This window comes from Mixophyes fleayi, chromosome 1 (genome assembly GCF_038048845.1).
Source record: "Mixophyes fleayi isolate aMixFle1 chromosome 1, aMixFle1.hap1, whole genome shotgun sequence".
In the NCBI taxonomy this organism is placed as follows: Eukaryota; Metazoa; Chordata; class Amphibia; order Anura; family Limnodynastidae; genus Mixophyes; species Mixophyes fleayi.
In genome coordinates, this window is record NC_134402.1 from 67,278,315 (window position 1) to 67,301,201 (window position 22,887).

General features: G+C 39.0%; 1 protein-coding gene across 2 annotated transcripts; it reads right to left on the minus strand.

Moving 5' to 3' along the window:
• Positions 1 to 322: 322 nt before the first annotated feature.
• On the minus strand, positions 323 to 22,862 carry AASDH (aminoadipate-semialdehyde dehydrogenase). 2 transcript variants are annotated; one of them, XM_075196020.1, is made up of 15 exons: positions 22,757 to 22,862; positions 21,046 to 21,291; positions 19,050 to 19,170; positions 17,940 to 18,274; positions 16,393 to 16,585; positions 14,939 to 15,180; positions 13,209 to 13,312; positions 12,637 to 12,809; positions 10,905 to 11,097; positions 9,854 to 9,972; positions 9,016 to 9,766; positions 7,063 to 7,226; positions 5,172 to 5,300; positions 4,240 to 4,371; positions 323 to 3,665 (listed from the first exon to the last, which is right to left on the minus strand). In XM_075196020.1, coding segments are annotated over exons 1-15 (3,327 nt in total). In that variant the 5' UTR covers positions 22,759 to 22,862; the 3' UTR covers positions 323 to 3,242. The 2 variants fall into 2 exon arrangements, with proteins under 2 accessions (XP_075052121.1, XP_075052130.1); XM_075196029.1 differs by having other exon boundaries at positions 22,664 to 22,842.
• Positions 22,863 to 22,887: the final 25 nt, after the last annotated feature.

Below are 22,887 nucleotides of genomic sequence, written 5' to 3' on the forward strand. Positions count from 1 at the left end.
ATGCTGCTGGTCTGCCTCTATGTGATATATACCTTTATGAACCCTTGTATTTTTTTCCCACTTCATTTTTTACAATAACTTACTGCACCAGCTAATTTGTCTATACAAGTCTTAGACAACCTGTGACCAGAATTCTGAACATGCCAACATGGCTAACAGAGCTGCTGAATATAGGGTCAGACTGGCGTATGCAGTGCCCACCAATAAGACTAATCTAGAACAAGCGGGGTCATCGTATATCTGGTTACAAAGGTTCATGCAGCAGACATATTGTATACCAGAAATACACAACAATCTACAACCTGAACCTACTTGGTTGATGCTTCAGAGTGAAATAAAGCGACGCCCCCCCCCCCCCCCTTGTTATTCTTCTACCAAACATGCTTTAAGTAGCGCTTAGTTTGGCGGCCACTCAAGACTTCTCTAGTAAGTTTAATGGCTAGTCCAAGCCTGGCTGGGACTTGTGGTTCCACCACAGCTGTATTCGCATCAGTTCCCCATCATCTATGATCTGTAGTCACTAAACACGTTTTCATCCAATTATCGCGTTGATTACACAATAAACAACCGTGAGGTAAGATATTGCATTAGTCTGTGCGCTCCCACGATCACGTTTTATCATATCAAAGAACAACGTATTGTTTGATTTGGTTTTATAAACTTTTTAAAAATCACTATCAACATAAAACGGGCAAATGTGGAAGTGTGTATGCGCTCATGACCAGCCGTGTAGGCAGATCTCCATACAGTTTACAGAGTCACGATCTCTTCAGCAGATGGTTATGACAGATGAAGAGCACAGAGCTGATGGTATATCGTGTAGGTGTGTACACATGAATCTGCATGCTCATTGGGACTTTCAGAAATTGTTATTTATATTTACAGAATATGACGGGTTGGTTAAAAAAATACCTTTGGGGCAAACCTACAGGATATTGTGAAAGCTCTGTTGTCAGAGAAAGATTGATTTCAAACCATTTGTAGGATTTCACCAGGCCTATGACAGAAATGATATGGCTGAATGTTGGGGTCTTTCTCTCACCATAACGTTTGCACAAGTTATAACCCTAGAAGACTCTTGCACTGGTTCCCATTGATATAGTTATAACTCTGCTATAAAACGTAAGATAAACTATAACCTATTTTTAACTAAATATATATTTTATTGGTATCCTTCATTGAAACCAAGGTGACTATATTTCTTGGATATGCACAAAGTTGTCATATATATATGCAAAATGTTTTCTCTTTTCTTGATTGCAATACCCACTCACAGCTTCAGACTGGTCACCAAGTGTATATAGACCTGTCTGTCACCATGGGAGGGGGGGCAGTTACCAAGTAACCCATAGCAACTAAACAATTACTTTCATCATCTTTCACTAGATAAGAGGAGCAAATGGCCAATTGGTTTCTAGGGTTTACTGCATTTGTTTGCCATTTGCCAACAGACTGCAATTACATTCTCCATAGTTCCTTAGTTATCAATGTTGGTACAGACTCTGCCAGTGCAGCTTCTGAACAGGGACTGGGGGGGGGGAATCTGCCCCACTTTCCCCCAACAGGGTGGATCACTACAAGCTTTTCTTTAAATGTTCTCTTTAAATTTCTATTTATTAATTCCAGCCCCTCAGCAGCCCATACCACACAGGCTGGATGGTAGTACAGCATAGCATCAGCAGTGGATGTCTATTACCACACAATCAGTGTTGAATATTACGTAAACTAGCATTATAATGTTAGGTGTCACACAATGGGGGCAGCCATTTTTTTTATGACCAATATTTATGAGAACAAGCCAGGTACAAAGAACCTAACCCCTCAAATGACAGAATTTGTTCCTAGTGAGTTGATGGTGGGGTGGGGGGAGGAGAGGGAGCTAAATTGGAATAGCCCTCAAATGTCTGATGCACTGTGCATAGGCAAACTGAACACTGTAATTACAATATATTAAAAAAAAACTATTTCTATGTCATCCAAATCCTTTATTGGTCAATGCTAACGGTGGCTCGGGCTTAAGAACGGATGTTAAAAATGTGACTGGATTTAGGAATTAGTGTACTGTACAATAACATTCCTCTCATTTGCTGTGGACAATACTGTTTGTGTGAGGACATGCAATTAATTATCTTTTATGTTATTAATACGATTGTGTATAAATCTATTAACATGTAAAATTGTGGAGTTTTTGTTTACTGTACTTTTTTTTATTTTTTCGAGTACAATGGTTTCTTATACTAATATATATTAGTTTTAACTAAATTATTAGCTAGTAAACATAAAGTATGTATTCAGTATCATCTGCTCATTGAACTCAAATTCAGGTTTACTTTCTGATGAAATTTTTGTGCTACAGATGTTTTGGAAAAGGTTTAAAGAACAAAAAGATATAAATTCGTATCTGTGTAATTTCTATTTCAGTTTTGTCTGACTGTTATGGAGCGGTCCATTGCAAAAAAACAAACAAACAAAAAATCTTCAATAAAAAGTATGTACTTTTTAAATGTTTCTTTGCATATTTCATCAATACATGTAAACAGATTATTACACTCCCCTTCTATTGTTTTCATCACCCACTTATGTAATAAGTAGGCATTTCCTTTACAAAACTGTCATTATTGCAAGTGTCACATAATGGAATGAACACATTTCAGTGCATTAAGATTGGTGACATTCAAAGCCCCAGCACCTATAGTTACCTGTCTGGGACTTTGCCATACAGTCATGGGGTCCTACCAAAGCCCTAAAGATGGGAATGGAAAGTGATGGTCAGATATGTTGCCCACACACCAAGAGATTTTATTAATTTGAATTGAACAATGTAATTCTCCAGATTGTATGTCGCATAAACGTACGGATATGATGGCATATGTATTCTATATAAAATCGTTGTGTGCAAGACCACAGGAGCAAATACATTCAAAGTATTAAGATGACGTGGTCGTATTACATATCTAGACAAAGAATCATCTTCCATGCCTGGCTAAAAGCTAAATTAAATAAAAAGATAAAAGATGTGTAAGGACAGACATCAGCAAGGTGGGTGGGGGGAGCTGTTAGAGGTGGACATGGATGAATCTTCTCATTAGTCAAGTCTGTATCCCTCAGAGGCTTAAGAGAAAATAAAAAACAAAAACAAAAGGAACATACTAAGGTTGTCAGGGATGGTGGGAGTCACATAGATGAATGGAGGTAAACTTTGGCCACAAGGCCTCATACAGTAATCTCACTAAAACACCTTTCTAATAATCACCGCTGCTGCCTTCTAGATCTGCATGTTGCTTTAGGCAGCTAATCAGATCAAAACAGTAAACAAAGTTGTTCCGACAGCCTACAACAAGTCTATCTCCATACACCACAGGAGAAGAAAAGATCTCCCCTTCTAGTGTATGCTGAGCGATCAGGAGTCCTGAGTGAGAATCCAGTACCCACAAATTGCCATCTGTAGAAGCTGCTGCCAGCAGCTCCGTGTTCCCAGTGTGTGGGTGCGGAAACACAAACGGCGTTGCATATACACGAGAGCTGGTTTTGAATTTCCATAATAAATCGCCCTCAGTATTGAGGGAGTAGATGAGGCCGTCGTGTGAGCTGAAAATGACTTGCTTGGAGAGAGTGGACATACACGGAGAGGAAAATATAGGGCCGTCCGTAGCAAAATGCCACAGCTGAAGAAAAGAAGAAATGGAAGATCACACTATGACTGTCAGTTTGTTTCATACACAAGGTGGACCACAGACAATAAATTGCATTACATTTACATTCAGTAATTATCTTACAATGAGGTATCACTGCCCACAAATATGTCAATTAAATATATATTTTCGTAATACCACGCCTTTTAAATTAGTAACACATATGGAATATCTGTTGCAGCTCAATTTCACTTAAAGTGTATACTGCGCCCACCCACAGTATCAATTAATTAGGAACAAGTGACATCACTGAGACGTAAGATTTTGTGACTCAATGAAATCTTCCTTTGTGGACTTTTCTCAGGGGTTAAAAAAAGAAAACAATCCCTATGTCAAGTGTAATAATTTTTTAGATATATTCTCTAGCGAAGGATTGCAAAATGGTTCATTGTCTGTCACATGCTGTAACTGTAATCAATACAGGTAATTCTATTTGTATGTAAATATTTACAGGGTCAAAGATTATACCTAAAGACCATTTATAGCACTTTCATATTTTTCCCGGTAAGATAACAAATATTATAAAACCTAGTCCTGCATTTCTCACCTTTTCTCCCAAATGACTGAGACAATAGAAATTTGCATCCACACAGCCAACATAAACATGAATCTGGCTGCATTGCGGTGAAGAAAACACAGGTTTGTCAACGTCAACCTTCCATACGGTTTTCCCTGTGGCCTATAAGGATATAAAAAGTATGAAATAAAATAGAACTACATTGTTTACGTCATGATATAAACAAGTCATTACAAAAACACATGGAGTTTCCTCCAATCAAAGTTCATTCAGGTACCTGGCCTTGCTTTGTGTCACAGATAAGCGATAGTGTAACTATCGGTTTGAGACACAAAGGTTGTTTTAACCTGTCTAATATATCTCTCTTATGACACCCAGCTGGCTGATACTGTGTAGTTCCTATATCAGCATTGTATAGAGTTATCTATCTCATACCCAGTGACCTTTTATTTGCATATTTAATACAAGTATAATAGTCAATAAAAATACTAGAAAAATCACATATAAAATACATTTGACATGCACCCATGTAGGCTCCATGATGCTTTTACCTCTAATGTTTGCACTAGTGAACGCTAATGTACACATGTATCATCTGCTATCTAATATAAACAATATATTATATCGGACTACGTTATAGCAGTTACCCTGCATCATTTTCCTTCCATCATTACTTTTTTTATTTGACGTATCCAAATTGTGGATCTACAGATAATATGGAACTACATTTCCCAGCATGCTAGGAAATGCCCAGCATGCTTTAGCTGTTCCACAACAGCTAAAGAACAGGTTAAATCAACCTCTACATAACCAAACATAGTCTCTACGTCTACGGCCATTATGTCTTTACAGCTAAAAGCACAACCAAAGCTATTATTTTTATTCAGCTAAAGCATCACTTATAAATCAGCAGTTATGACCATACTTAGCAGACACAAGATAATGTCTATTTATTCACTTACTGGGTTTAGCGCCAGCACACCTCCTCCTAGAGTGGCTATGTAGACCCGATGATGTGGTTTTGTGCTTATACAAGGAGAAGAAAACACAGCTCCCCCTTCACAGTCAGACTTCCAGACACACCGCTTCCCCTGCAGCACAGATACAGAGATATCCTCAATTACTACTATATGCCTAAATCCTGGACGCTGAAATGACACGGAGTTCTCAGTGTACAATACTGCCCCCATGCTTTGTTTTCACTTCAGTGCAGTTAAGGGATCTACTCCCACCAACCCTATTACTGCAAATGCTGCATGAGCATGAACTGTAGGAAAATAACCACTGTGAATTAAAGATTTCCAGTGGCAAAGAATGAAAGCATATGCACGTGGGAACCCTAGTTAATGTAGCCAGTGGCAGTGACACTTGTGGTTTCATAAGGATATTTGATATGGACGGCATGAATGTACAGAAAAAAATTCTATGTCAGATACAAAGGACAACTAAAATGAACATAACTGGTCTACAGAAATCTTTTAAAAGTCTGCATATATCTAATACAAACAAATGGACATTGTCCTTGGATGTAAATAATATCTCTACAATCGGCACACGTTACTGTACTCATTATAGCCTGGTAGCTCCGCTATCTTCGCCATTTCTTCTGCACTCTCTAGGGAACGGGACAGTGTGATATAATATCCTGCTCAGAGTGGATTGTGTACAGAGAAAACGGCGGTGGTCACATGACAGAGAGCAACAGCTACTGGTCCAAGGAAAGTGCAGCTGGGAGCTGTACATTTAAATTAATCCAGATGGGTATGATAAAATGTGTGTATGTATATATGGTATCTTGACCGATGAGATATATATATATATATATATATATATAGATATATATATATATATATATATATATATATATACACACACACACACACACACACACACACAAGTTAACCCGTGCATAATACTCATGCATTCTAGTCAAATCAAGCTACTTAAGGTGTTAAAAAGGTTCTTGTCATGCATTTGGGCCTAGCCCAGGCCTCCTCAGGGGTAGAGTGTTACTTCCCAATGCAAGCGCCTTTTTTTAACGCGGTTTTGTCCACATGTCATCACCTCATCATTTTTCTCCATCACCTCATCCTTCATCTTCATCGCCACATCCTTCATCAAGCTACTTAAGGTGTTAAAAACTCCCCACTGTCAACCCCGGCAACCACCAACCACTCCCAACTGTCACTTCTCCTTCAAGAAATATATAGGTCAGTGTATAACTCTGCCCAGCAGGTGGCGCTGCAGCTTGGTTTTTTTTTTCCCACACACGCCACTAGGCATTTATATAGTAGATAGATATATATATATATATATATATATATATATATATATATATATAATAATAATTGCATTGACCTAGTCTGTCACGATTACTTTTCTTGATTTTGAGACTATAGCAACACACATAGATTTATCCTTTGTTTGTGCAGTAACTATTACTGTATTTTTCTATATTAAAGTGTATGCAACAGATTATGTACCTCTTACAGTAAATTATTATATAAGCACAGCAGACATCTGTAACCCCTCTGAATGGAATTGTCTAAACTGAACAGAGAATGTTAAACATCTCTTTTTTATAGTTTATATATTTCTGTATGTCGTTAGTAGCTCTTTAATATAGAACAGCTTGTATTTGAAGTTTAGTAGTCCTTTATACGGCAGTGGAATGCCTCACTTTCGTAATGTCTAAAGATTAGCCCACACATATCGATCATAATTATGTGTAAAAAGATGGATATAAGTATTGGAAATGCAGATCTATTTGCCATAAACATAATGAAAAATAGATTTAAAAACAAGTCTATGCAGTAAATTATGTAAAAGGGAGTCTAAGACTCAAATAGGTACCTCAATGTCTACAGCATATAAATATTGATCGTGTGACCCAAAAATTGCCAGACCGGACACAGGATCAACAGCAGGAGAACTCTTCACAGCATTCCCAGTAGTGAAAATCCAGTGCGTTTCCCCATTACTTCTCCTCAGTGCATAAACAGAGCCGTCATAGCAGCCTGTCAAGGAAACCATTGAAATTTACAATGAGCCATCATCATGTCACCCCCAAAGTGTCTGTAACCTTCCCAGAATGTCTGTAACCTTCCCAGAATGTCTACCAGGATCATGCCACCCCTACCCAGAATGGCTATCAGGATCATGTCACCCCTACCCAGAATGTCTATCAGGATCATGTCACCCCTACCCAGAATGTCTACCAGGATCATGTCACCCCTACCCAGAATGGCTATCAGGATCATGTCACAGTTACCCAGAATGTCTATCAGGATCATGTCACCCCTACCCAGAATGTCTATCAGGATCATGTCACCCCTACCCAGAATGTCTATCAGGATCATGTCACCCCTACCCAGAATGTCTATCAGGATCATGTCACCCTTACCCAGAATGTCTATCAGGATCATGTCACCCCTACCCAGAATGTCTATCAGGATCATGTCACCCTTACACAGACTGTCTATCAGGATCATGTCACCCCTACCCAGAATGTCTATCAGGATCATGTCACCCTTACACAGACTGTCTATCAGGATCATGTCACCCCTACCCAGAATGTCTATCAGGATCATGTCGCCCCTACCCAGAATGTCTATCAGGATCATGTCACCCTTACCCAGAATGTCTATCAGGATCATGTCACCCCTACCCAGAATGTCTATCAGGATCATGTCACCCCTACCCAGAATGTCTATCAGGATCATGTCACCCTTACCCAGAATGTCTATCAGGATCATGTCACCCCTACCCAGAATGTCTATCAGGATCATGTCACCCTTACCCAGAATGTCTATCAGGATCATGTCACCCTTACCCAGAATGTCTATCAGGATCATGTCACCCCTACCCAGAATGTCTATCAGGATCATGTCACCCCTTCCCAGAATGTCTATCAGGATCATGTCACCCCTACCCAGAATGTCTATCAGGATCATGTCACCCCTTCCCAGAATGTCTATCAGGATCATGTCACCCCTTCCCAGAATGTCTATCAGGATCATGTCACAGTTACCCAGAATGTCTATCAGGATCATGTCACCCCTTCCCAGAATGTCTATCAGGATCATGTCACAGTTACCCAGAATGTCTATCAGGATCATGTCGCCCCTACCCAGAATGTCTATCAGGATCATGTCACAGTTACCCAGACTGTCTATCAGGATCATGTCACCCCTTCCCAGAATGTCTATCAGGATCATGTCACCCCTACCCAGAATGTCTATCAGGATCATGTCACCCTTACCCAGAATGTCTATCAGGATCATGTCACCCTTACCCAGAATGTCTATCAGGATCATGTCACCCTTACCCAGAATGTCTATCAGGATTCAGTCTGAATTTACATTACTAATATTAGCAAGAGTTTGTCAGAACTGTGCACATTTTAGTGACAGTTCCCAATATTGATACTGTGACAATTCTGTCAAGTAACCTGCCACACAATTATTATTGTGTGAACATGGCAAATATTCTGTAATAAATAAGTGTGATGCAAACCTTCCCTAAACCTTACTGCCATTCTTTTTCAAATTCTTTTAAGACATTTCCTCCATCACCACAAAAATCTTTTTGCATATCCAATCTGGTAATGTAACACGCAGATTTGGCCACAAACAATGTTGTGCATCACCATTTAGTTTAGTCTCTCTCAGAGAATACCCGTGTCAAGAAAGTAAAAAAAAACAAACAAAATAAATCAACTTGTCCTCTATGCCCACATGCAACTCCCCACATACGAGTTAAATAATGGAGTTAATCAAGCGATGGGATGAACGATGTAATGCTTACCTACAAGGATAAAGTTTCCACATTTAGACACTGCAGCAGAAGATTCAATACGATCTGCAAGGATTCTTTCCCACACAACTGTCCCAGTGTGAAGATCAAGAGCTTGCACTCTGTGGGAATGGGACCCAATGTACACAGTCACCGAGGAGTCTTTGATGGTTGGCATGACGAGTAGTGGTGAAGCATCAACACACTTGCCTGTATCAGATGCCCACCGTTCCCGAAGAGACACTGCCTGATCGTGAGACTTGGTGGATTTTGCACGTTTCTGGCCTGTACTAGAACAGTCTAACAAGCACGCTAGGTCTGGACTTGAACCATGCATAACCTGACACTGCTGCCCAATTACTTCAGCTTGTGAGCACAGATTTATGAACAGGCGGCTGCCTCTGCTCAGAGATATGAATGAACTCCCATCTGTTTCTGAACTTCCCAGTATGTCAGATTTTCTTTTACATGGACACTTTGCATTTACATCTACAACGCTGCTATAAGGATTCTTTTCCATTGTCTTTACATTGATTTTGTCCTGTATTTGTTCCTCCATCGGGTACGTATATTTAATAATGTGTCTATGAACATCAAGTAATGTATCGCTGAGGATAATTTCTAAAAGTCCTGGTACAGGTTTACCAACTAGAATCTCTACTTCTTCATGAAGCCGGATTGCCTTTAGAGAGTCACCGCCACTGAGCAGGAATACCGAATCTCCAGCAACGGCGGGACAGTCTTCAGGTAATGCCAGAATAGACTAGATGGACGAAAGGAAGATAATAATTACTGCAGCATTGTGGAGGAGATAGGACATAATGTGCGGAGTACTGACATAGACGGATACCTTCCATAGGTCTTGCAGGCTATACCACAAATCATCTTCAGTTTGTGTTAAGTGCGTATGCATCTTTTTTCTTAAGTGATTGCTATAAATCAGAGATAACCTGGAGAAGTCTATTTTACCTTTATAAAAAACAAAAAGGTTTGTAAGTGACAAAACGGTTTGTTTGTTGAACACAAATACACATTACATATACTTATTCATTGTCCATGTTATATACTTATATATTAATGATATTAATGTACTTTAGGACTACAGGCCACAGTAATGTGAACATCATTAGATGCGAGTACACCAACTCGTACATGAGACAAATGGAACAAAATGATAACCACTTTAGGCATTTAAAGGTCATCTTAGAATCACATTTAATATAGGGAGGGAATACTACATAGGACGGGGTTTAATCAAATTTAATATGGTGTTTTCTTCCATAAAGTAAAGTGGTCCCAGCAAATACCTGCTATTACTAACAGTTTTTTGTATTTTCCAGCACAATGTATAATTTTATTTAGAAATAATTAACAGCTTTGATACATTAACAAAGTTAACCTGAACAAAGTTAACCTGTTAAGTGCCAACTCCACCTCCACTCTCACAATCCATAGTAGCAGTGCCCCCAGATAGGATGAAAGAGAAATAGTAATTGTAAGGAGGTTTACAAGACGCCACAGATTCCATAGTGCCAGATACAGAAGCGTGTAACAAATAGATGAGGTAATACACAATAGTAGCACAGGTGAGTGTGAGTAATGCTATGGGGACTCACAAAGAGTGCAGCAGAAGACAAGACAGGATGTACGAGAGAGTCAGACAGCAGACAGACATGGGACAATAGGTAGAGAGGACCCTGCCCCTGAGAGCTTACATTCTAGAGGGAGGGGTGGCTGCAATGAAAATAGAAGAGGTAGCTGTTTAGTATGTTTATAAGAAAAAGTATTTGGGCAGTATTAAGGTATCTTTTCTGGAAAAGCTGCTGAATGATTGCTATAAAAGTCGATTGCGAACACCAAATTATAATATATATAGAGCAATGATTAGTACCATGTCTTACCATGCTTTGTAAGAAGTAAGGAGTCTACAAGTAGTAGGTCATCAGGTACTGCATAACTCTGCAGATGTGTCTGCAACTCCCTCCACAGAGATCGCTTTTCCAGAGGCCTTTTGGGCACAACAAATAAGACTAATTTTTTGGCCTCAAACCACATCACCGCACACGTTTCCACTGGTTCAAGTCCGTCAACTACCTGAAACATACAGTGTAAAGCATCAGTCACTTGTATTTCTTATGTGGCATTGTTTAGATGAGACTTGGGCGATCTGTGGCTCTCTTAAAGTTGTGGAACTACAAGAGCCAGCATATCATGAGCCTGAAGTTGGCAGGGATTGCAGAGATGTTTACTTTCACAACAGTTCCAGAGCCACATGTTGCTCACTTCTAAGTGAACTGAAAATGTTTGACATGTGTTTGAGCAGTAAGGCAGATGCCAGAAGTACCATTGATACAAATAGCCAATACTAAAAAGTTGGCTGTATGAACTTCCTTTCATACAGAGGTTTGTTTCCAAGCAATCTTCCTTTATCAGTTTGACTGGGAGCCACATCAGTAATCTGTGCTGTTATGGGACCATATGTTTTCCATGTCTAACTCTCAGTTTGTGGACTTCCAGTTGCCTCCATTCTCCTGCTCACATTCTAACACTGCACCTTTCAGCCCTGTCCTCATTAACATCACACAAGTGGACAGGTCACTGCCTCACACATCATCAGCACACTCATTCCCGGGAAAGCTCTGTGCTGCTGTGAGCATTCCGATAATATGATTAGCTAATAAGCTGAGGACACCCAGGATGAGCAGGAAATAAAGACTGAATGTAATCAGATACTTAGACCCTAATCAAAAGAACCTTAAAAAACTAATCAATTTTGTTAGAGCTAGAGCCCCAGGAGACAAGGACTACACTGGATCCCTGAGGGCTTCAGAAGCAGCAGCTGGGGTACCACATCTGTGGAACAAATCTCAGCCTAGAGGGGGCACTAGGGCGCTGAGCATGTATCCTGGAAGGCACTTAAATAAATCAAGTTAAATAAATCAATCTGGACTGGGTAAAGGGAGAGGCTGACACTTACAGTCAGTGAGTGTCTGGTGATTAAGTAGCACCAACAAGAGTGGCTGGCAACAGTGGATTACTGACAGTAAGAGCAACCCCCAAGATGCATTTTTTAAAACCCCTAACAGAGTAATCCCTGTCACAAGGGGTGGCAATTAAATAAGTGGACCATATTGGGTATCTAGTATATATGAGCCATATCTGGTGTCCAGTACTGAAAAGACAAACTATATCTGGTGACACTAACAAAACGGAGCCATTTCTGATGCCAGGTACATAAGGTTATACCATTTCAGGTGCCAGGTATACAAAGCTGAGCTATATATAAAATTGATTTCCCCCACCTGGTCCTAGAGCAGATATAGGGGTAAATGTATCAAGTTGAGAAGTGGAGATGTTGCCTATAGCAACCAAATTGTAGTTATCATTTATTTAGTACATTCTACAAAAGGATAACCCGCCGAAAACTATCAATTTGATACATTTACCCCATGATCTTGTTTCATCACAGGTTGCTAAAGCTCAACTTTCAACCCAGCAGTGAACTCTGAGTCAATTGGAGTCCATGGTAGGGCAGTAAGCTAAGTGCTATGAGCCAGTAAAGAATATATATGCTCTGGGAACCAGTGAGATTATTTTACTGGAAATATATTAGCAGCTATGGGGTTCACATACCTGCTGTATATATTCAGTATTTAGCCTCTTGCCGTGACGTTTGATCTGGTTATCTTTGCGTCCCAAGTAAAACATGTCCCCATCTTGTAATCTCACCCAGTCCCCGGTTTGTCTCATGGTCCCATAAGGCAGGATCAGATCATCATCCAAGAAACAGACCCGTTGTCTCCCACCTGCAGGGTAGAGAAGCAACCGATTATCATCAAAAATGTTAAAATGGTGGTAACACCAAAATAGGATTTTCACAGGGCATCTACAAAAAGGCAGCTATTTTGGGTTCTATTAATATTAATGAGAAAGCAGCCTATCAATTCACTAAGCGTCACACTGGTGCTCGGGGGAGTTGGTAACCCACCGCCTTGAGACGATTTGGGCTCGGAGGGGGAAGCTACACTCCGGAGCTGGTCTCTCGGAAGTAATTAAAATTACATTTTACAGCCAAGGTATATACCCTAAGGAAAATTGAAAGCAGACTTCCTTCCCGAGATGCGATGGATTATATGCACAGTGACAGGAGCCATAGACGTACATAGCACATGCCAGACAAAAAAAAAAAAGAAAATATTCAGGACCTATAAAAACTTGTCCTTCTCCTTCTTCAATCTTGATGCCATCGTCATTTCGGACTTCAACTGTTGTCCCATGCAGAGGACTGCCAAGTGTTACAATATCACTCCTATGGATGAATAAAAAAACAACAGATATAAAAGCAAGGAAGAAATATGTGAATACACAGCTATCCCATCATATTTCAGTTCAAGGGTCTTTTTGTGATATATAAACGCCTGACCTGACTAAGCTCAACAAGTACGATACAGAGTGTTTTCTGACATTATAGAACTGCACATTCAAGAGGATACATCCTACATCCACCCAATACCAGAAATGCCTATAGTTGTAATGCTTGAGTCTGCTCATTTCTTTATCTCAAGCACAAAGGTCCAGCAATTCATACAACAGACTCCAAAGTGGTAATTTAACTTATTATTTCCAAAAGAACAGAAACATGGAAAACGGCTATTAATGCTGATGTTGTTTTAATGTGTTTGAATTTCTTAGGCTAGTCTACCTAAAAAAGAAGGAGGTTTAATAGTTAATAAAGATTTACCCCATATACTAGGATTTCATTTAGTTGTTTAATTATAAACAATTCTATAATTACATACAAGTATCAATTTAATATGTTCAAATAGGTTGTGTCTTTAAATTATGACTAATACTATTGTTTTTTTCATCACCTAATAGTTTCAGTTAGAGCAGTGTAGCGATAATAGGGTATATACTCTAGTCTACACATGGTAGATAGAATATATCCTCTTTGAATACTTGGGGAGAAGTCTTTTTTTGCAATAATTATTTTAGATATATTTTTACAGTCATTTCCCCCTCCTCTAAATAAACTGGGCAAGCAAAGCCGGTGGCACACGGTAAGCGCTGCAGGCTTACCAGGACGCCAGGCCAGCATCGCAAACTGTGGTTTTTCTTCTTCTTCAGCGCAGGCGATGTGTTCAATTGTCCCAAGTCCCTGCTCTAACTAGAGCTGGTATCGGAACAAGCGCAGGGGTAAAGAGAATTGGCACATGCACTGTAAAGGGTTTCACGGAAACTGACATTAAACATGGTCATTTTATATATCAAGTTGTATTTTATGTTTGTTTTTTATTTGGAATTGTAAATTTGTTTTATTGGGTTAGTTAATATGCGGATCATGAGTGATCTATTTTCTGGACCAATTCTGCATCATAGGTGGTGTTTTTAGAACCAATATAAATGTAAACACTAGTGGTATGTTACAGGAGGCTTTACAAAGGGGGCCCTGCCCTGAAATGCTGCTTTGGAAATAAAGTGAGGCAAATTACAGTTTTGGAGAGTTGCAGTTGTATTTCTGTACAGACTTCCTATACAAAGCCCATTCTGGTGGCTACTATACAAAACCAAGTCAATTCTGTTGGTTAGGATACAAGAGAGAGTCCATCCCGGTGCACAATATAGAAAGCAGAGTCCATCCTGGTGCAATGGAGGACCATGCCTGCGACTAGTGTATAATGTACACCTCCAATATGCTGGCTAGTACACAAATCTGGAGGCTAGTATCTAATGCAGACTTTCAACATGGTGGCTAAAGTACAGTAGTCACAGCCAGTCTACAGGCTAATGTAAAGACTAAGGGCGCATCAGGGCATACAAGAAGAACATACCAACTTCATGCAGACAGCAGTGTGGACATTGAACCCAGAGTCAGAACTGCAATGCCAACCCCTTACATTGTCACACATTATAAATAGAAAAGACTTTAATTTACCCTGTGTGAGAGTTAAGAATGGTTTCTGGAACCTCATAGTAAGTCGCCCAGCTTGACACTTCTGTTATACCATAGAGATTGAAGACACGCGTCTTGTTGCCAGGCTCCCTCCAACTTCGCAAGATACTTACAGGTGGAAATTGTTCCCCTCCAAGAGCTAAAACTTTAAGGGATGTTTCTCTGGACAGCACAGATGACTGAATGGAATGTGAACCAAATCTTCTCAAGAAGGTGGGAGTCACCTAAACAGAAATAAAAATACTGTACTGTAAAACACATATATCTAAATGAGTTAGGACACACTGGTACTTTCCACACCCGTGTGTATCAATCCTGGCACGTATCTGCTCTCTATGCCTGCACAGGGCAGAAAATGTAAATGGCACATTCCTACCACATCCATGCTGATAAGCTCTATGAATGCATATCAGTGCTAGCGAGACCATAACTTGGTGTTTACATTGTCTGCTATCTACAGGCAAAAGGAACAGATAAATGCCAGGTTCCGGAAGCGGATGTAAGACAGAGCACAAAGCGCTAGTGTGCCAGAAACTGCAACAAAATATTTAAATGGTCCATTTATTCTACCCATTTACCGATACATCAGATTTACAAAAATAAATCCATTGTTTTCTTAACGCCAATTAAAGGTCATCAAACATCTAGAACCAGTGCAGGAAATCCCTGATACAAGTGGTCTCATGGCAATGCATCAAAATGTTGGAGGCAAGTTTCAGTTAAAGGGTACCAGGTACCAGAGCACTTCGCTCTACAGTCCACTGTAAGGACTTACATGTATGTGATTCATGGTTATGGCAACCTGGTCCTTGCCACCTTCCAGCAACAAAATTAGAACAAATGTGTGTAGATATTAGCCTGAGACGCACTTTTGTGTATCAATGTATAAAGATTAAGAAACATCAAACCAAATCAAACAAGTACCTAGAAAGCTGGAAAATGCCTGGCAACATATTGCATATTAAATGGGCCTAATTCATTAAGGAAAATAAAGAAAATAAAGAGAGAAAAAAAGAGTAACTTTGCCCCTTGACAAAACAATGTTGCATTTGAAGGGCAGGTAAATATAAAATGTGATGGCAAATTTATAGTTGGGGTAGGGCATGTCCTAGATCAACTTTAAATTTCAGTGCACAAATAAAGCTATCAAGTATTTGTGTACTACATGAAAAAGACAGACAGTATTTAACTTGTGAACAAAATAATAAACTAATTTGCACCCCTTGCATTGTAACATAGTTTTCTCCTTTTTTGCTTTCCTTTAATTAATGAATCGGGTCCAATGTGTTTAGTTTATATAATGACAACGCAACTTGACCTGAATTATTAACTCTTACAATATCCAGCTTTCAAAGAGAGAGGATTTTAAAAACGATGACACAAAATATTTTCTGTCCTTTGTCAGTTATGTACTGGAAGGAAACCCTGCACCATACCTGGAGAACAGTCACCCTGTGCTGGTGAAACAGTAGTTTGCACAGCTTATCGGGCATCATTTTAAGAGGGTCTGGGACAATTAGAAGACAAGCTCCAGCAGATAGAGTGAGGAACATCTCTATAACAGATGGGTCAAAGGTCATAGGTGATGCAAGGAACACAAGGTCATCTGGTGAGACATCAAAGATAGATCTGTGAAATAAATTGTTCATGTTACATGTGAGATTATGGACTTCTCAAACATTTTGTAATGAAAAAAAATGTTGTTTAAATACTACATTATGTTGCCCTACTAATTATACATACATATGAAAATATATTCAATAAGAGGCAGAAATATATTTTAAAAAAGGACAGTAAAACAATACACCGCCTGTACTTTGATGACACATACTATTTTGGCAAGAAATGACAATCTTGTTGCTAGGATACCAGCTGTCAAATGTGCTAAATATTATAATCACTACTTTAGGTATGAGTGTTCCTTTTAAAGGAACACAACAAATAGGGCTTACATTTTACAAATGATCAGTTGTTAAATACACAGTACATGACAGCATGTGTCACAATGACTGAGGCTGCACTGCAGAATTCAACCCAAATAAAATCTAAATGCAATTTAAACCAATTATCTTAGATGTATCCTTCTAGTGTGATGCACCTGAAACACTCAATCACCCTCTGTGTTGATCCTATGTCCCCGAGCTTCAGGCTGGAGCATGCAAAATAAATGCATGAGGTTGGCATTGCCAGAGTATTTCCTTATGTGTCCTTACTACAGAGAGTATTCCAACTAGGCAATCACATGTGATTTCTCTGGCTAACTGGAAGTCTTTATGTTTAAATAATAGTACGATACTCCATGTTAAAAAAAGAATCGGAAAATAAAATTTAAAAAAACTAAAAGAAACAAAAACAAAACTTGCATAGATGTGCCGATATGCAATCCAGCAACAGCCATCTCTATGGTACTCTAAACGGGCTGCAGGTCTTACCATGACCTTCAGATTATGGTAGAGGGGGGGGGGGCCTCACATTACTGCTACTGCTGGAGAGGATGTTCTGTGGGTGGACTCCACCTTTAACATAAGACTTAAATCATAGAAAGTCCTATTAAAACAGTAACAAACAGAAGAGAATTCTTTGCAATTTATTTTTTGTTGGGGCAAAACAAAGCAAATTATCATGAAAGACTGGAAATTCTTTTTGATTCCCACCATAACCCCCTTACAATATGGAACCACTGGATCTAATATTCTATCAGTGACGGAGTATGACAATATTACACTTGTGGGCTCCTCTCCATTTTGCTGCTCAAATTTTCTCACAATTCTCTTATCTTTTGAGTGTTGCCCTATTTACCACATTTTCTGAAATAGATTAAAAATAGGTAAATAATCAAGATTTATAAATAAGTCTTTATAGACAGATCCGAGCAGAGGCGCCATCAATGACAGCAATAATACCCTCTCAGAAATTCACCTTGGGCAGTAGCATTTAGAGTTAATGCGATTCACATATTAATCGGTATCCAAGAAAGGCTTACCGGAGATGATGAATGTTTGGTACAATGCAGCAATGAGGTACACTGACTATTTTGGGGACTCCTGTAGTCCCGGACGTGTGTAGGACATACGCTAAGCATTGTCTGTCTTGAATGTCAATGTACTCTGTGCTTAGCAACCTCTCTGTAAAGTCCTGGCCACCGGCAATGCGGTCAACATCATTTTTAGCATTGGAGTTTGTGTCTTTATCAAGACAATTTATCATTGAAGAGTCGATTGCTTTTTCACTTCTCACATCCTCGAACAGCGTGACATCAAGATGCTGCAGTGTGGACGAATCTCTCTCAATCCAACCTGTGAGCAGCAGCTTGAACATCTGGGACAAAACAGGTCACAGGAAAACAAAATGTTAAAACAATTCAAAATGATTGCATACATTTAATTTCCCTTAAAAAAAATAAAAAAAATAATAATAATTCCATGTAAAAGTTTGTGGGCCCAGAGAACTGTAGGCTCTGTATGACTATGGTTACATTGTATGATTTTAACAAACTTGCTAAATCTGTCCAACATTTCAACTAGTCTATTTCTTTGCTGAAAGTGAACAACTTTAAATAAATTAAACCGCTCTGTAAGATGGATTTCATCAATTTTTCATGATTCTTGAATCAAACTCAAAAGGACAATAGCAGCAGCCTAAATCTTTCTACGTATGAGTGAGGGCCTGCAGTCTCCTATATCGTCATTGTTATATTGAAGGAACATACTATGTTTTCCTATTAAAATGTTTTCACCCATCGATGGGCCTGTGGTGCTTGTGGATTGTGATGAAGAAATATTCAGTCACATCACAGACTAGTGTCAGGCGAGCCAAGAGATGTGTTTTGTAGATACAAGGCAGAATTTAATTTCTGCATATTACCCTAATACAGTGTAGATACCTGAAGCACTAATGTGACAGGAACCTGGAAAATACAAACTATAAGGGAACTCCAGAATTATTAATAACTGCATATTTCAGCTTCAAAACACAGCATTTTGAAGCTCATCTGACGCAGCTTAATTTTTTTTAAAGGATTATAGTAAGGTTGAACAAAACATTTTACCCCCATGAGGGGGGAATGGGGGGTTAATATATATTTCTTGCTCACCTCCACTTTGTTATTTTCCACCAGCATGTACCGCATCTTAGAGCGCTCTATGAGCAAAGATATGAAGTGAGATGGAGCAGTGGGATCTATAGGAGAATATGCAGCAGGCACCTGGAGAATCCTATCAAGGGAAAAACAAAGTTAAAATAATTACTTTTCCTGTGCCTGTTCCTGCAATATATTATTATTTAATATCCTAGAGTTTAAGGCCTGGAGACGCCATCGCGCATTTATCTTAAACATAGCCCTATTTTTGCAAAGAAGTCTACTGCCGAATGTCCGCATCCTCACCGACTATTAAAGCCTGGTAAGAAACTAATTAATGCCATCCTTGCCGTTAAGAACGGCATTGACAAAACACAGAAATGCCTGGAAAAATTGTGTTCCATTTGGGAGGATTGGTGCAATTCTACTATCGACAATCACTATTACTATCAGTATGCATCAAATGTATCAGGCATTGTAAATGTACACAAATGGGTGGTCTGCATTGACTTGGGGATAAAGGACCAAATGGTACAGTGATCCTTTTATTCCCTTTATTAAAAGAGATACTCTTACCATCCATTGTGTAGAACATGGGTGCAAAGATTCTCTAGGGGGCTGAAAGTAACGCGGTCTGCGCTCCATTACCATTAATATAGTAACTTTAGCCGGGATTTCTGCTTGCGTCAAGAAATGGTAATAGTGCAAAAGTCGTGTTACTTTCTGCAGTAATGTGGCCAATTGAGTTCCCCACTTAGAGTCTGAACTACCAGAATGCTATATAAAAAAAAAAGGTACAATATAGCAATCAAAATTGTTAATTATTATGTTATGGATAATAAATGTTATAAGCTATCATAAATCAATTTATTAAAACAAAAATGCTACAGTCTAAACATATAATAGCTGTAGACTCACAATAAAACATACAAACTGTGCCCAAACTAAGAGAATGTCAATCCTTACATGTAATTAATATTCTAGACCAGATGATGGGTTTCCTCCGGGTGCTCCGGTTTACTCCCACACTCCAAAAACATACTGGTAGGTGAATTGGCTGCTATCAAAAATTGACCCTAGTCTCTCCCTGTCTGTCTGTGTCTGTGTGTGAGTGTGTATCTATATTAGGGAATTTAGATTGTAAGCTCCAATGGGGCAGGGACTGATGTGAATGAGTTCTCTGTACAGCGCTGCGGAATCAGTGGCGCTATATAAATAAATGATGATGATGATCATGTGTCATTTATAGCTGGTTAAATGTGGTAAATAGAACAGTGGTTTAGTTTACAAATATTGTCTAATTTATCACATGATTATCAGCCTAGCTGTAACATATAAATAACCACAAACTAAGATGATTTAAATATTTTATGTAGTTTCATTTGTTTGTAGAAATCCAATATTTCTACATGTTCATGCAAAACCTTTAATACATTAGATTTTATTTGTGCTTTAACATATTTATTTATGCATTTTCAAACTATACAATACAAACACCCTCCACAGTCCTGCACACAGGCTGCATTGTTGTGTTTATTTATTAGATACACTTCTTTGTGGATTCCATAACTATTTGCTTGTTGATAAACTAAACCCTGTGTATTATTGTGAGATTCGCTACTACAAGGCATAGTAACTTTGTAACGTTACTTGTGCTTTGGGTTGCTTTGAGCCTGAAAGGACACGTGTGTTCAGAGTTGCAACACACAGGTGAAACTGCATTTGTTGACAATAATTTTAAGGGGGAGATTCAATTCGATGTGAGCTCCCAAGATGCGTCTCCAGAACAGTCCATGGACACACATCGCCTCGATGTTCTGACTGAAATCTGTGCTCATTTTCCTTTGCATCCCATAAAGGTGCTCGAAAAAATGAGCAGATTCCTTGATTCTTTACCGTGATAGACAGTAATATACACAACCAAACATCAAAGGAATGTTCAACGGCACCTCGTACTACATGTCATTATTTATACCGAAATATATGGACATATCAAACGCTATTTGGTTACCCCATGATCCATGAGGGCAGGTGAATCCCTGGATGGCAGTAGAGACCAATTAATTTGTTTTCCAAATGATAAACATGGGATTTCAGAAAAACTGTAAGCTCTTCAGCCCTCCACATCATTTCCTGGTACGTGCAGAAAACTGGAGTACCATCGTATGTTTGAAAACATACTGCTTTCCTATCTCCGTGAACTGCTGCAGCGTGTACAACCATCCCATGCAGAGAACACTCCATTTGGATGTCAGACCTAGAAGTAGATAGGAAAATGTAAAATATTATTGTGATTGGCTGTCAGAATAGCAATGATCTAACTGGATTTTAGCATTTAAAATGGCAGGTCTACGACTACAATCTTTATCATGTGCGTGCTCACCTTGGCCCAATATAAACCAATCCTTTGGTCTGACTGCAAAACCACTGGATCAATCTAATAGGGCTGTCCATGTGTTGTAAAGTTTGACAACTTCACACGGATCCGGCGGTTTGCTAATCAAACAAACTATTAAAACTGTATTGCAAATGGATCAATTGCACTACAACAAACATGTCCCTCTTCACTATACTACAATAGCATAACCCACTCTTTCTATCTGAAAGACCACTCTCCAGAGAAAAATAATTGCTTTTCCTCACAAAAGAATTCATTACATTTTTCATTAAAAAAATATTGAAATCTTGGCATCATGCTATTTACAGTTAGAACACAAAGACTTTTAAAACAAGTATTCCCCTTAAGGATTTGTTCTCAGTTTACACTACCCTAACAGCTAATAGATTTGGATATATAATTATGACAAAGTTGAAATTTTTAAGTGCACACTACTATAAATCCTGTCTGCAAACTCTCCCTAATTTCCAGGGACACCAAGTTTGCAAGATTTGTCTCTGGTACTAATTTTACTTGGTATAACTGCCCAACACAAGAGGGGTCATTATTGAAAGCAATATTCAATATCTATTTTTATTCGCTGGATTTCAAATGTTATTATGTCTTGCAAGTGAGGAATTAAAATGCAAAAAGTATAGTAAGGACTAAAAAAATGTATTATGGTTGAGAATTATAGTGCAAGAATGTCTGCCAAGTCTGTACCTGCATGTAATGTATGGGGAGTAAAAACGTGTAGCTAAAGTTTGTCCCAGTAGTTAGGACAGTGATAGGCAACCTAATACACTTCAGGGGACACATGGGCGGTCCCCTACCATAAATATCAGTAATCATTTGAAATAATACATTTAATCAAAAAGACACCAATCTGCAATATCATATCAGCTGGCATTTTAAACAAATTTTAAAAGCAATAACAAATCTGACAATTAAGCAGGAAGGGGCTGAGGGCTGCATGTGAAGATTGGGGGGAGGCAGCATATTTGCCATAGCTGAGTTAGGGGCACAGAGATTAAAGGCTTCCTCCCTCTTTACACCTAAGGTGATCCTCTATAACGCCCCTACTGGAAGCAGGCGCTGCAACCATGGACGTTCCGGAACTATTCCGGTTCCATATATATATATATATATATATATATATATATATATATATATATATGGTCGTATTTACATACAATAATCGCTCTACAGTAAATTAACCACAAAAATAATTTTAAAACATTGGCAACTCTACCTGACAGCCACCTTCACCCGCGTTTAGTAGACGCCCGCTCACTATGTGCATTGCAGTAAGTCATCCTGCAGTATATTTATCTATGGTCCTTACATATCATGCTGATCGCAGTAACGTGGACGGCTCAGTCACAGACCCACTCGCACCATGTGTAGCTCCATGGTAAACACACCACTGCGCCTGCGCAGACCATCCTGTTCCTGCCTCTGACACGCACATGACCC

Bases quoted from the DNA above. Each gene is read 5' to 3' on its own strand.
- AASDH (XM_075196020.1), bottom strand. The intron at 15,181-16,392 runs GTATGGTGCAGG...ATTTCTGTTTAG, and splicing joins ACAGGGTGACTGTTCTCCAG to GTGACTCCCACCTTCTTGAG. The intron at 5,301-7,062 runs GTACCTATTTGA...TCTGTGCTGCAG, and splicing joins TATATGCTGTAGACATTGAG to GGGAAGCGGTGTGTCTGGAA.